Source organism: Elephas maximus, chromosome 7, assembly GCF_024166365.1.
Source record: "Elephas maximus indicus isolate mEleMax1 chromosome 7, mEleMax1 primary haplotype, whole genome shotgun sequence".
In the NCBI taxonomy this organism is placed as follows: Eukaryota; Metazoa; Chordata; class Mammalia; order Proboscidea; family Elephantidae; genus Elephas; species Elephas maximus.
In genome coordinates, this window is record NC_064825.1 from 12,484,947 (window position 1) to 12,500,775 (window position 15,829).

The 15,829-nt window shown below is 36.2% G+C and overlaps 1 protein-coding gene across 4 annotated transcripts in view; it reads left to right on the forward strand.

Annotated features, from left to right (window-relative positions):
* The window catches only part of CWF19L2 (CWF19 like cell cycle control factor 2), a 160,953-nt gene that overhangs the window by 95,202 nt on the left and 49,922 nt on the right, over positions 1 to 15,829 (forward strand). For all 4 annotated transcript variants that reach the window (XR_007518146.1, XM_049889435.1, XM_049889436.1 and 1 more), the window contains exons 11-12: positions 8,974 to 9,090; positions 11,305 to 11,442. Coding sequence is in view for 3 of the 4 variants with exons in the window: in XM_049889435.1 (XP_049745392.1) it covers positions 8,974 to 9,090; positions 11,305 to 11,442 (255 nt within the window). In the remaining variant the exon portion in view is untranslated. The remainder of the gene's footprint in view (positions 1 to 8,973; positions 9,091 to 11,304; positions 11,443 to 15,829) is intronic.

Genomic DNA, 15,829 nt, shown 5'->3' on the forward strand with positions numbered 1-15,829 from the left:
GTTAAAAATATAAAGTTCTGTTCTCATAACTAGCTTATATGTAAGGTTTATAAGGAAGCAATGATGAAAGCATTGCGGTGACTTGGCATTTTATATTGCTCTAGATATTACAGTGGCTCTAAAATACAACTGCTTAATAAAATTAAAGTCTGTAGTGGTTAAACATGGCTCCAGATAATCCACTTTTGAAATTGTGAAATGAACTGTAGTCTTACTCTTAAATCTTATCTCATATATTTTTAGTAATGATCCTTTAATAACTAATTTTCTCAAGCTTGTACGTGTCTATTATATATCAGCAGCTTTTTGAGGGAGGTGTTAGGCAAGTCATTATTATATCAATTTGTCAAGAAATAAAACCAGAGCTAAAAGATTAAACGTGTGCCTCTATTATAATTCTAGGGAAGAACTGCCCCATAGGGTTTCCAGGGAAAAGAAACTCCTTGGTGGATTCAAACCGCCGACCTTTTGGTTAGCAGCTGAGTTTTTAACCACTTTGCTATCAGGGCTTCATAAGAAGAATAGATAGTATGAAACAAAACCAAGCAGAAGTGAAACAATAGGTAGATATGAAGAAAAGAGGGTATTCTGGAAATTTTGAAAATGAAAATTAAACTTGAGAGACGGAATAAATCCTAGGTAAGATTCAGTCAGATAACAAATTAGTTAAATGAAAGGTAATTAAAATAATTATAGCTAATATTTACTGAGTTCTCATTTTATGCCTGGAATTGTGTTAAATGCTTTACGTGTATTCATGTGATCCTGAAAACACATTATTTTCTTTATTTTACAAATGAGGCGATTGCTCAAGTTTATATTATATAATGGAATGATTCAACGTGGGCATTCTAGCCCCAGAGTCCACACCAACACACTATGCAGCCTGAGGAATTAGCTAGTAACTCAACACAGAAGAGATAAGAAGGAAAACATATGAAAGAGTAGATATGAGATATGAAGGATAGGTAAAAGCTGAAATTACTGAAATAGGAACCAAAAATAAATGATAAAAAAAGTTTATTCTTGAAAGAACTAATAAATTAGACAACCCCCTGGGAAGGCTGATCAAGGAAAGAGAGAACAAGAACATAAACAGCATTAAGAACTGAAAAAGATATAATCAGGGCTGCCTGAAGCCCATGTGGTACCATCATGAGATTACAAAAAATTGCTTTCTTTGGGCGAGTTAAAAAATAGTCTTGAGCCAGGACAGCCATTTTGGTGAATGGAATGCAGCTTGGTGTTCAGTCCACTCACTGCCTTGGCTGAGTGTTTATATGTAGTGAACAGTTTGCTGTTCTGTAATATAACTTTGATCATAATTACATATAGTAGAGATTGTTTAAAAATCATGACAATACTAAGAACGGTAATAGTTGCTTATTACAATTTTTTAAATTTAAAATACAAAAATTGAAATAGATGCTATATGGTCTTTAATGATGACAAACTCAAACAATACCACCATGAACCTCTAGAATCATGAACCACTATTTGGGAAACTCTGATCTAGTGGAAAAATTTGATTTGTTTCCAAAACACAAGAATAGGCTTTCAGACATTTAGACTTTTTAATATGAGCGTTTAATCAAAGCAATGTTTACTTTTTTCTTTTCTTTTTAATTTATGTGTTTTATATAAAAAGTGCTAAAAGGCATATATCAAAGAATAGCAATACTTTGACCCTTTTCCAGACCTTACAGACCAGTTTTAGTTCTTAGCTCTTTCTTCTGACATAATTTCTTGTGGCGTAGTGGTTAAGTGCTACGGCTGCTACCGAAAGGGTCAGCAGTTTGAATCTGCCAGGCGCCCCTTGGAAACTCTATGGCGCAGTTCTACTCTGCCCTATAGGGTCACTGTGAGTCGGAATCAACTCGACAGCACTGGGTTTGGTTTGGTTTGGTTGTAAATAGACCCTTCTTGGCTAATAGTATGATTGCCTTTCTTTTATGTAAAATTGTTGGTTTTCATTAGCATTCATCTTTGCTTTTTTTTTTTTGCTTTGTTTTCATTGCTGGATCTTCCAACAGCTTGTTAAAATAAATCCCAAACCCTGAGAGGGAAGTATTCCTCCTGGAGTTTTTTTTTTTTTTTTTTACCTCTTGCTTATATCTGTACTGATTGTTCTCTAGAACAGCTGTTCTCTTGTCATTTCCTGTTGCCATCATCATGGGAATTGTCTTTGCCTGTCTTCTTTGTCATTTGTCTTCTACCCTGTTTCCTGGGTCTCATGTTTTCGTGTTTCTTATTTTCCTGGACTGTATCCTTCAGGAGCTTCTTGAGAAGGGTACATGAGTAGTACATTTTGTTTTATGCTCACCATTTACTGATTGTTTGGCTGGGTGTAGAAAAATAGGTTAGAAATCATTTTCCTTCTGGCATTGCACATTTGTCTTCTAGCGTCACATGTTGCTGTTGAGGAGCCCAGTGCCCTTGGGAGATTTTAGAATCTTGAAGTGATCATTGCTATGTTTGAGTCCATTGTTTTGGCTATATGCTAGTCCGTCTCACTGAGAGTTTTTTTTTTTTACTTAGAGTTTTATATTATTGGCATAGTTTATTCAAAAGAAGCTTAGGAATTTGTGACTGTATTTTCCAAAGCAGTGTTTAAGATCAGAATTTTCATACTGAACAAATAGATGATCAGCTTTTGTTACTGCCTAAAGGAAATGGTTACAGTTTGTTACTTATAAAGATGGCTTCCTCTGTTAGGGAGCTAGGTGAAAACCAACAGACAAACAAAAAAAATCCCACTGAAAGCTTGATGTATTCAGATATTTCTAGATATAATAGTAGAATGATAGAAGAAGCAATGAAACAACTTGGACTCTTGTTGTAGAATGGACTTTGAGTATTTATTTCCAAGCAGTTTTGTAGTAACTTTCACCACAATGCCTAAATCTTTTCTTGTGGTCATAGTAGGGTAAAATCCTAAGTGGAGTGAGTTATTATGTACCTATATGTGAGAATTCAGTTGCATTATATTTATCCTAAAACCTACCTCAGATCAGCCACTTTCAAAATCAACTCTAATTTCTGTCATACTTGCAATGAATGACATCCCCTGCTACCCGAGTAACTTTTTAACCAAATGCCCCTGAACCTTACCTGTGGTATTTCACACTCCTAGCTCCTGTACTAGCTTTTTCCTCTTTATCTCCTGGCATCCTAATTTTTAAAAATAATTTCCATCTCTAAATGCCTGTAGTTTATTGCTCACAGTAAACTGACCACAGAGTCTAGAATTTCACTCTGGCTCTTAGAAAAGTTTTCCTCCACAGGAAAGATTTAAGTATCAACAACCTGCCCACCAAAAAATGATTGGTTTGATTAAGGAGTTGGAGGCAGATAATCTGGCAGTTTGTAGACCATTTTGGGGAGGTAAGGAGTGGGGAAGGAGTCCCTGGGTGGCACACAGAGTTAAGCACGTGCCTACTGTCTGAATGGGTGGCAGTTCAAACCCACCTAGAAGCTCCTCAGAAGACAGGCCTGCTGATCTGCTTCTGAGAGGTTCTAGCCTTGGAAACCCTGTGGAGCTGTTCTACTCTATACACACGGGGTTGCCATGCACAGGAATTGATGACAACTAACAAGAGGAAGAAGAATGGGGTGAGTGTAACTAAAATGAAGGTTAAATTTAGGGCAATATGAGGCACTTGGGGGGCCTGGTTGGAAACCCTTTAGGAAATGAGGGAATAAAGCAGAAAAGTGAGGTGAGAAGTGTACCCAACTAATTTATTTAAAGAGGCTAATCCATCTGATTGAAAAGGAAAAGAAACTCTTCTTTTCTCTCTTATATTATGGGCAAAATTTCCTTTTTTTGTCAATATTTTAGATTCACTATTGCCACAACTATTCAACTCTGCCGTAGCGTGAAAGCAAACATAGATAATACTTAAATGAATGAGTGTGGTTGTGTTCCAATAAAACTCTACTTATTAACACTGAAATTTGGATTTCATAATTTTCACATGTCAGGAAACAGTATTATTTCATTTTATTAAACTACTTTGTAGGCTGAACAAAAATAAGCAGCAGACTGGATTTGGCCAGCAGGCTAAAATATGCCAACTCTGATACAGATTCTTAAATAAGCCCAATATTCTTTGTTAATGTGATTAAAAAAAAAAAAAAAAAAATTGGAATTTACTCAATATTTCTAGTTTTTTTTTTTTTTTTTTTCAGTTTTATAATGCCAGGCTTTTAAGCTTAGTTAAGTTTTAAGTAGGTTGGATTAAATGGAAATTCAGGGATGACGAGGTCATGATATGCCTTTTGCAGGTAAATACAATTCTTTGTTACTATAAAAATGATCTGTACTTTGGGAGAGAAAGTTATTTATTATCTCATGGATATTGTAGATGCCAGTAGGGAAGGTTCATTCCTGGATATGCTAGCAAATTGATTTTAACTTTATATAAAGTGTTTTGTTTTCCCCTTTCTTCCTTTAAAACTAAGAATCTGTGATTCCTATCAGCACAGAGCTATTTATAAATCAGTGAAGTGAAGTTCACAAAGCATATTGAAATTTGTTAATGAAAGTGTCCATACAAAATGTTTATAATAAATCACTCAGTTTAAGGTTTTAAAAACATATGGCCCTACAAAGGAAACTACAAATGTTGGGGAAAATTAAAAAATATGGAGCGTTTGATGTTGTCAAGAAAAGTTTTCTTTTTTAATTTTATTGTGTTTTAGGTGAAAGTTTACAGTTCAAGTTCATTTCTCATATAAAAATTTATACACATATTGTTATGTGACATTAGTTGCAGTCCCTATAATGTGACAGCACATTCCCCCTTTCCACCCGAGGTTTCTTGTGTTCATTCAACCAGTTCCTGTCCCTTCCTGCCTTCTCATTCTGCTTCCAGACGGGAGCCGCCTGTTCAGTCTCCTGTATCTGCTTGAACTAAGAAGCACATTCTTCATGAGTATTATTTCATGTTTTATAGTCCAGTCTAATCATTGTCTGAAGAGTGGGCTTCGGGAATGGTTTTAGTTCTGGGTTAACAGGGTGTCTGGGGGCCATGGTTCCAGGGGTTCCTCCAGTCTCAGCCTGACCATTAAGTCTGGTCTTTTCATGTTGTCTTAGGCAGAGTTCTCTAGAGAAGCAAAAAGCAGAGAGAGAGAGAGAAGAGAGAGAGAGAGAGAGAGAGAGATTTATATCAAGGAAATAGCTCACGTGATTGCAGAGGCTGGAATGTCCCAATTCTGTGGATCAGAGTAGAGGCTCCTCCTGATTCACATAGCTGCAGGGGCTGGTGAACCCAAGAGCAGCAGGTCAGAGAGCAGGACTTTTGCTCGCAGGCTGTGAAGATCAACGAATCTCAAGATTGGCAGGTAAGCCGCTAGCTGAAGTTCCAAGAACTGGAGGTCAGACAACAGGAGGCAGTTGCAGGATCCAGAACAAGCCAAAATCCTTAGCAAGGTGAGCAAGAAGGAAGTAGGTGGCGGAGGATGGAGAGATGAAGGCTGAGGAGGCAATGAGCCGCTATAGGCCTTGCCCCCACCGGTACCACTTAGCAGATTCCATCATGGGGGTGATCACATATCAGATTTCAACAGGGAAGTGATTACAACACTATACAACTGCCGAAACACTGAGAATCATGGCCCAACCAAGTTGACACACAATCTTAACCATCACACACATGAATTTGAGTTTTGCTCTATACTTTTCTCCCACTCCCTTAGGGCCTCCCTGTTGTGTTCCTTGTCAGGGTGGTCACTGGTGGTAGCCAGGCACCATCTAGTTCTTCTGGTTTCAGGCTGATGGAATCTCTGGTTTATGTGGCCCTTTTTTTCTCTTGGGGTAATATTTTCCTTGTGTCTTTGGTGTTCTTCATTCTCCTTTGCTCCAAGTGGATTGGGACCAATTGATGCATCTTAGATGGCCACTTACAAGATTTTAAGACCCCAGACACCACTCAGCAAAGTGGGATGCAAAACATTTTCTTAATAAACTTTGTTATGCCAGTTGACCTAGATGGCTCCTGAATCCATGGTCCCCAGACCCCAGCCCCAACTACTCTGTCATTCAAAGTGTTTGGTTGTGTTCAGGATACTGAACTGGACTAAACTTCTTAGCTTTTGGTTTAGTCCAGTTGTGCTGACTTCCCCTGTATTGTGTGCTGTCCTTCCCTTCACCTAAGCTGATTCTTGTTTACTATCTAATTAGTGAATTCCCCTCTTCTTCCTTCCCCACCCTTGTAACCATCAAATAATGTTTTCTTAAAGAAAAAGATATTGTAAGTGCTTTCTAGGTAAATAAAAAAGAGATTTCTGCTTTCTTTAGAGGAGAATTACTAAATCACATAGATGATGAAAGCTTTTGCCTGTTTTCAGCATAGAATGATGAACTTCTCATTTCTTTCTTTAGCTTTAATGCCAAGTAGTTGAATAGAACATACTTTTTCTTGGGTACCCAAAGTGGAAAAACTTAGTGTTGTTTGTATTGGTAGGCCCAATGAACAGAAAGTAGCAAAAAGGGGGCAAAGAGGAGTAGGGGGGAAAGTTGGTTAGCCTTGGGAGTATGATTGTTGTCTCTGAGGCACTAATTTATTAAATCCATTTATCAAGCAAGCATTTATGGAGTACCTGCTGTAAGTCTGCCACAATGTAATATACAGTTTGAGATTTGTCCTGAAAAAGTAGGAAAGACGAATAATTATTAACACATAGTTAACCTTCAGCAAATGTGCCTAAAATAATTTGGTAACAGAGCTTTGGGCATGACTAACTCCTTTGTTTCCTAGTTAAACATGAAGGGAATGTTGTTCCATGCAGAGGAAATAAAATATAGAGCCTTAGAATTACAAAGAGCTAGAAAAGGAGTCTAGGCCAGAATTTGAAGGCCTTGTATACTATGCTGAGATGCGTAGGCTTTGTATAGCACAGTGCCTCTCAGACTGTGGTGTAGGACCAAGTGTGTGTGTATGTGTGTGTGTATATATATATATATATTTCCAGTCCATTATGGAATAATAGTTTTGTAAAATCCATTAAAAATGAATTATAGAAAAATGAAATAATTTTATAATAAAAAAATGTAAAAAAAGAAAAAAATGAAAGCTGTATATAAAATACAAGTCCCAACTTTCCATGTAGATTCAGTCAACACAAAATTAATCTATAAGATTGCTATAAAAGTTCGTAAACACTCAGCTTCTGTGATTGTCTTACCATGGACTAGTAGCAAATATTTTACAGCTGGTCTATGAACAGCAGTGATTTTGATCTCCTCTGTCATATGGGATCCCTATAGGTTTTTAAGCAAAGAATGGCATGATTATATTTGTGTTAAACACAATGACTTTATTGGCAGTATAAGTGACAATTAGGTTTCAGACTGGAAGGATAGAAACCTTGGAACCCTGGAATCATCATTTGAGGAGTAGCTAGAAATGTAGGAGAAAGTGAAATTGGCTTTCTTTATATTGGTAATGATAATAAAAATGATTCCCTCATTAGACTATAAACTTCTTGAAGGCGGGTGTGACATTCGTTTCATTAACCGGCATATAGCAGGCACTTTCAAAAATAGTTGATGAATGAATGAATAGATCAGAGAGGTAAGGGAGAACCAGTAGAGTTGAGTGTTTAAAACCAAAATGAGGAGAGTTTCAGGTTAGCTGATATAATAAACAGAATCAAATGCTGTGAAATCAAGGAAGGTGATCATTGGAAATTTATTTATTAGATTTAATAATTCAAAGGTTCTTAGTGAGATCAACTTCAGCAGAGTGATAAAGTGAGAAGCCAGATTATAATGTGTTGCCCATCCCTATTAACCAGTAAGAGAATGGAGATAACTTTAAAATATGATATTTCATTAATTGAGGAAGAAAAGTAGTGATAATCTTTACTGTCCACTTTGTATTGTGTGTGAATGTAAGATCAATAATAAATCTTTTTTTTTCTTCCATTTCAACAGAGGAACTAAATCTCTATTGAATGGAATTGAAATTAATTTTTAATGTTTGATTTTGGTTTGAGAGGAAAAATGAAATGTAAATGATTTACTTGGTCTTATTTCAAATTGATTTTTGATGAAGTAGTTTGCTAGTATTTTTTATGCAGCTCTTCCTTAAAACCTTTCCAATAACATTCCATTTTCATCATAGAATAAAGCTTACTCTTGTTCTCTGCTGTGCTAGGCATGTAATTAGCTAAAAGTTGGTGGAAAAAAGATTGTGGCTTGAAAGTATGTGGGATATAACCTCTTCTGTAAAGTAAAAAGCATTTGAGGGCCATTAAGAGAATTCTTTTAATAGAAAGAATAGAAGTTGTGTGGAGTATCATTAGGAACCCTAGTGGTGCAGAGGCTAAAGCGCTTGACCGCTAACCAAGAGATTGGCAGTTCAAACCCACCAGCCGCTCCATGGGAGAAAGATGTGGCAGTATGCTTTCATGAAGATTTACAACCTTGGGAGCCCGATGGGGCAGCTCTATTCTGTCATAAGGAGTCACTATGAGCCAGAATTGACTAGACAACAGTGGGCTTGGGTTTTTTTGGATTGTCCTTATAATAGTTAACTTAACACATTTGACCTTTAGTTGCTTTATTTCTTATAATTAAGTTTTAGTAGAATCTTTAGATTGAAGAAACATCCATTAAACATGACAGTCTGCTTCATTCAGTGATGGACGCTCTTACACAGTGTCTGGTTGACTGTTGGTACTTTGCCCTCTTTTGATAATGTCTAGATGAAAGCTGTATTTGAAGTTTGCTTCTGTGATTGCTTTTAAAAAATTTTTTATAATAAAATGGACTTTCAGTACTTTTTCCCCACCTTTTTCCTGAAAAAATTATGGTCATTTTACAGTATGGTAGATAAAATCCAGGAAATTTAAGCAATCCTTGATATTATGTGAAGGCCAGAACCTTCTTTATGTTCTTCTTGTTATTAAGTATAAACATTCAGTACTCTTCATATTAATTTCAAAAGCTATCTCTAAATCTTTACACAGAATGAAGGCCAGCAAGAAGTGATCCTTGTCAGAACGGATCAGTCTGGAAGAGTATGGCCTGTGAACACACCAGGAAAAGCCCTGGAATCAAAAGGAGGAAGGAGGAGGAGACAGATGGTCTGTTTAACATTATGTTTTTATTAACTCAAAATTCTTTTTTTCAGAATTTTTGGGACTTTCTTTGCATCAGACTATTTCAAAATATTTTCTAAAATGTAGCTTTCTAATGCAAAATTAGAAAATTGTAAAATTATGTTACTCCTTTTATTCTTAGTTATATCCCATTGTTTTTACAAAATGTCTAATTCAGCTACATTTTTTTTTGTTTTTACATTTTGTGACTTGATTCACTTTCACACATGTACTTCTGTATCAGCATCTTTATTTTATTTTATTGTTGTTGTTGAGAATGTACACAGCAAAACATAAACCAATTTTAAGTTTCTGCATGTTCCATTTAGTGACATTGATTACATTCTTAGAGTTGTGCAACCCTTCTCATTATCCTTTTCTGAGTTGTTCCTCACCCATTAACATGAATTCACTGCCCCCTAAGATTCCTATCTAATCTTTCAAGTTGTTATCAGTTTGATGCCTTATAACTAGTTCTTAAAAGAGCATAATGCTCAAGACAGACATTTTTTTCTACGTAAATGTCTAAGCTAAATTATTGTATGGTTTAAGAAGACTTCAGAGAATATTTTTGGTTTAAGGTTTAAAGATTATCTAAGGGCAAAGTTTCAGGGGTTCATTCAACCTTCATGGCTCCAGGAAGTCTGGAGCCCATGAGAATTTGAAATTCTGTTTGGCTTTTTCCCCTTTTTGATTAGGATTCTTCTGTAGAATCTTTGATCAAAATTCAACTGATTTTAAAAGATAATTGTTAATTTTGAATATTTAAGGCAATTTTAATTTTAGTATACATTTCTTTGGCATCGTTTACACATAAGCTTCTTTTTGCATACTTACCATAGCTCTTAGGGAACTTTGGTCTCCCAAACCTGTTACCTGTATTAGACAGCTAATTCGAGACATAGTGATGAGGTCTTAAGTAATTACGAAAGTGCCCTGATCCTTTAGAAACCTAATTTTCCGTCTTCAAGTTTTAGCAGTTAGCTTTTAGCCTTACATTGTGGCTCTTGAGATGGCAAAAACAGCGTATTGAGTTTTCCCAAGTTAGGTTTTTGTTTTAAATTTGCAAGCTCTACAAATGGGAATTGTGTACACAGAAGATTTATTCATTCAGAATTTTTCTTTCAGATATTTATTATTTTCCTACTAAGCGCTTATGCTGCTAGAGATATTAATCTATTCATTCAACAAATAGAAAGTGGGATTGATACCTTTTCTAATGTAATGGAAGGAATTAGGAGGTTGGAGGAGAGATGAGGTAGGAGAATAGTGAAGGCTTGAATTATTTGCTATGAGAAATGACAGAAAGAACTGAGTGGGAACCTATAGACACATTGCCAGATGGCATTGAGGAGAGCCCTTTTTGAGTGATGTATTAACCAAGGAGTCTAGGCATAAGAGTAAAGAAGGTAGATACATTAATTCAAGATTGAGGTTTGCTCTCTGAGTGTAGTGAAAGGACAGAAGGGTCAGGAATTGAAAGTCTGGAGCCAGGGAGTGATTGAAGTCATGGAATATGAGATTTAAGCTAGTGAAGACAGGATGTGTAATGTTGGAACAAAATATTGGGAACTTGGTTCCAAAGATCTCAAGGAATTTGAAGACCAGGTTTTATTTGGGTAAGGGAATATAAGAGCAACTTGGGGACATTTGATTTGGGAGGAAATAAACAGCACTTTTCTCTTTTGTACCTGGGTATGGAACCAACCAATAGGAAGAACCAGGATTGTGTTAGTTGGGGATCAGAATATCAGCTTATTTTCTGATAAAGCTGTTTGGAGAACATGGGCTTAATAATTTTAAGTGCGCTTGCTAAGACTTCTCCTCTGTTTTAGATATGCTTACTTGATGTCTAGATAACTTCAGGCTTTCCTCCATGTTGGTAGAGAGTTTTTACTACAAGGAGGAGCACAGCAGAGAGGAAAGAAGAAGAGAGCAGTTCTTCTCTTTCCCCCAAAATAATGATTGAATATCAGCAATGTCATGCTTCCATCCCTGGGAAGAGGAGAGTAAAGGGGGCAGATGGACTAAGAGGTGTTACTCTAGTAGAAGTTCTTCCACATGGAAGTAGGTAGAATTAGGGATAAGCTGGAAGGATAGATTAGTGAGATTTTTATGTTTAATATTAAACTTTTAGATATTCTATTGAAAATACTTCAGATCTCATGTTTTCACTAAATAATGTTTATTTTGTCACAGGCTTCAACCCATGAGGAAAAAGAAAGGGTCAGATACTTTCATGATGATGATAATCTAAGCCTAAACGATTTAGTCAAAAACGAAAAGATGGGAACAGCCGGAGACCAAAACAAACGTTTTATGAGAATGGCATCTAAGGTAAGATATATTCCCCTAGCATATTTTGGAAGTTTGAGAAGCTAGTTGTTCAATCTAGCAATGATTTACTTGTAGAGACCTGGTTCTCTCCAAATTTATTAATTTAAATCTTTTGTAGGACATATCAGGAACATGCATTTTGGAGTTGATTTGATTGTGAAATATACATTTTGTTTGTTTTTAAATATAAAACTAGTTTAGTTCTTTAATGTAATCTATGAACGTTAATTATAGATTTAATCTAGCATTTAATTTAAGGGAAAGTTTTAGGCCAGAGTTTAATGATTGGTAACATGCTGCTAGTTAGTTTACCAAACTGACTTCTCTTACTGTTGCTTGGGTTCTTCGTAAGTATGTCATCAAGAGGTAGAAGAAAATATTTGGAGTAATATATTATGGATTATAGAGAAGGTAACTTGGAATAATGTTAAGTATACTTATATGAAAATATACATTATCTTAATACATTATTATGGATAGTAAACAGAATCAATTTTTGTTTTCAAATTGCCTTTTTTTGTTGCAGTCTCTTCCTAAACACCACATTGTAAACATTTTTAAAAGAGACATTGTATTTGACCTTAATTTTATAACGAAGGTTGTCAAACCATGACCCTGCAGGAAAAATTTAGCTTACCACCTGTTTTTACAAATAAAGCTTTGTTGGAAAACGGCCATTTACATTCGTTTACATGTTGTCTTCTGCTGTGCTAGCTTTGTTATTACCAAGTTGAGTAGTTGTGATAGAGACTGTATGGCCCGCAAAGCAAAAAAAAAAAAATTATTATCTGGCCTTTTACGGAAAAAAGTCTGCCCTTCCCTGTTCTGTAATACCAGTGGTTACTTTTTTGGTGGTAGTGAGGTTTGAACTAGCTATCTGGAGGGCAGGAATGGGAGGAAGATTTTTCACTGTATACCTTTTCAAATTTACAATATATATTTATTAACTATGTGAATATATCACCTGGTCAAAAAATTAATGAGAATTAAAGTAAAGGTAACCAAAGTCTCTGGCTCTCTCTGTGTGTTCGTGTGTACAGGAGTAAAATAAACAACTTGAATTTAAATTTAGAAATGGTCATTCTTCCTATCACCAGGAATTATATGGGATCTTATAAATTTAACATAATTTTACTCTGTATTTATTTGGGGGGAAATAATAGGAATCTCCTAGGGTCTGGAAATTGAATGCAGAAAGCAAGACACAGAGAGAGAATGATTGCTTGATTGTGCTTTAGGTATAAGTTTACGGAGCAAATTGGTTTCCCATTCTGATAGTTTGTACATAGTGTGTTCCATGAATGACGTTGGTTAGATTTCCCACAGTGTGTCAGCACTCTCACCATTTCTGCCCTGGGTTCTCCATTTCCCTTCATCTGAATTTTCTACCCCTTCCTGCCTTCTCACCTTTGCTTTCAGGCAAATGTCGTCCTTTTGGTCTCATATAATCGGCTGTTCTAAGGAACATGTTCCTCTTGTGTATTATTGTTTATTTTATGGGCTTGTCTATTATTTGCCTGAAAGGTGGTCTCTGGGAATGCCTTCAGTTCCAGGTCAGAAGGGTGTCTCAGGGCCATAGTCTCGGGGGTTCCTCCAGTCTCTGTCACACCAGTAAGTCTGGTCTTTCGTGAATTTGATTTTTTTGTTCTATATTTTTCTACTGCTCTGTCCGGAACCTCCTGTTGTGATCACAGTTAGAGCGGTTGGTAATGGTACCATCTAGTTCTTCTGGTTTCAGGCACCATCTAGTTCTTCTGGTTTCAGACTCATATAGGCTTATGTGGTCCATTACTCCATTAGTCCTTTGGACTAATTGCTCTCTTGAGTCTTTGGTTTCCTTCATTCTTCTTTGCTCTGGGTGGGCAAAGACCAATAATTGTATCCTAGATGGCTGCTTACAAGCTTTTAAGACCCCGGGTGCTACTCACCAAAGTAGGATGCAGAACATTGTCTTTATGAACAACGTTATACGAATTGGTACAGATGTCCCCTGAGCCTATGGTCCTTTGCCTTTGAGCCTACCAGCTTTGACCTGCGAGGTGTTTGGTTATGTCTGAGAAGTTTCTGTGACTGTGTCCTTGTGTGCTTTTTTATCTCTATTAATATACGTGCAGCATCTACAATTATGTATGTAGAAATATCCATAACCAAACCTATATACGCAGGTGGGCGTGCTCCCTTACACTTTCCCATACCTCTTTAGCATATGTATCTACCTGGGTATCCATTCATAAATTATTGTTTGTTAATACTATTGTTGCAGGATTGTCTGTATTATAGTAATTACTGTAGTTGTCCTTTATTCATGCATTCCTCTCAGTGTTTTTCCTTTGCCTTGGTCTTGTTGTGTTGACTTCCCCCATATTGTGTATTGCCTTTCCTTTCCCCAGTATTAACACCCATGTCTTCTATGTAGTTAGTCATTTTCCCTCTCTCTCCCTCCCATCCTTGGTTACCGTCAAAGAATTTTTTTTTTCTGTGTGTAAACCTTTTCCCGTTTTTTTTTCTTTTTTTTTTTTTGCAACAGTGGTCTCATACAACATTTATCCTTTTGTGATTGATAGTTCAATCAGTATAATGTCCTCCTTTTTCATCAATGTTCTGAGATGTTTCTTGGATTTGTCATTATTCTTTATTTTTGCTTAGTATTCTGTTGTGATATGTACTGCAGTTTATCCGTTCATCTGTTGATGAGCACTTAGGTTGTTTCTGTTTTTTTGCCATTGTGAATAATGCTGCAGTGAACATGGGGTGTGTGTATCCCTATTCATGTCACAGCTCTTATTTCTTTTGGATATATACCTAGTGGTGGGATTGCTAGATCATGTGTATTTCTATTTCTAGCTTTTTAAGGAAGCTCCATACCATTTTCCATAGTGGTTATAGTATTTTACATCACCACTGGCTGTATATAAGAGTTCCAATCTCCCCATAACCTCGCCAACATTTGTTACTTTCTGTCTTTTTGACTAGTGCCATTATTGTTGGGGTGAGATTGTATCTCATTGTAGTTTTAATTTGCATGTGTCTAATGGCTAATGATGGCGAGCATTTCTTCATGTGTTTGTTAGCTGCCTGAATGTATTCTTTAGTGAAGTGTCTGTTCATATCCTTTGCCCATTTTTAAAGTGGATTGTTTATCTTTTTGTTGTTGAGGTGTTGAAGTATTCTATATTTTTTAGAAATTAGACCCTTGTCAGATATATCGTAGCCAAGAATTTTTTCCCCATCTATAGGTTCTCTTTTTACTCTTTCAGAGAAGTCTTTTGATGAGCATAAGTGCCTAATTATTAGGAGGTCCCATTCATCTAGTTCATCTTCTGCTGTTTAGGCATTTTTAGTTTGGTATTCTATTTATGCCATATATTAGGACTTCTAGCACAGTGGTTAAAGCAACAGACTGCTAACCAAAAGGTTGGCAGTTCAAAACCACTAGTGGCTCCATGGGAGAAAGATGTGGCATTCTGCCTCCGTAGAGATTTACAGCCTTGGAAACCCTATGGGGTCACTTTGAGTCGGAATCGACCTGACAGCAGTGGGAGCATTGTCCCTGTTTTTTCTTCCATGATCTTTATATTTGTGTCTTTGATCCATTTTATATTTATATTTAGGTCTTTAGATTTTCGATTTAGGTCTTCGATCCATTTTGAGTTAGCGTTTGTGTATGGTGTGAGATATGGATCCTGTTAAACATTTTTCTACAGATAGACATTCAGTTTTGCCAGCATAATTTGTTAAAGAGACTATCTCTTCCCTATTTAATGAACTTTGGACCTTTGACAAAGATCAGCTGTCCATAGGTGGATGGATTTACGTCTGGGTTCTCAATTCTGTTGCATTGTTCTATGTGCCTGTCATTGTACCAGTACCAAGCTGTTTTGACTACTGTGGCTATGTAGTAGGTTCTGAGGTCAGGCAGTGTGAAGCTGCTGCTTTGTTCTTCTTCAATAATGCTTTACTAATCCTGGGCCTCTTTCCTTTCCATATAAAGTTGGTGATTAGTTTTTCTATCTTGTTAAAGAATGTTGTTGGAATCTGGATAGGGATTAAATTATATCTATAGATTGCTTCAGGTGGTATTGACATTTTCACAGTGTTTAGTCTTCTGCCCATGAGCATGGTATGTTTTTCCATTTATGTAGGTCTCTCTTGATTTCTTGCAGTAGTGTTTTGTAGTTTTCTTTGTACATGTCTTTTATGTCCCTGGTTAGATTCGTTCCTAAGTATTTTATCTTTTTAGGGACTATTATAAATTGTATTGTTTTCATGATTTCCTTTTCAAAGTTCTCTTGTTAGTGTAGAGGAATCCAACTAATTTTTGTATGTTGATCTTGTATCCTGCTACTTTGCTAAATCCAGGAAGGACATATTTTTATGAAAGTTTCGT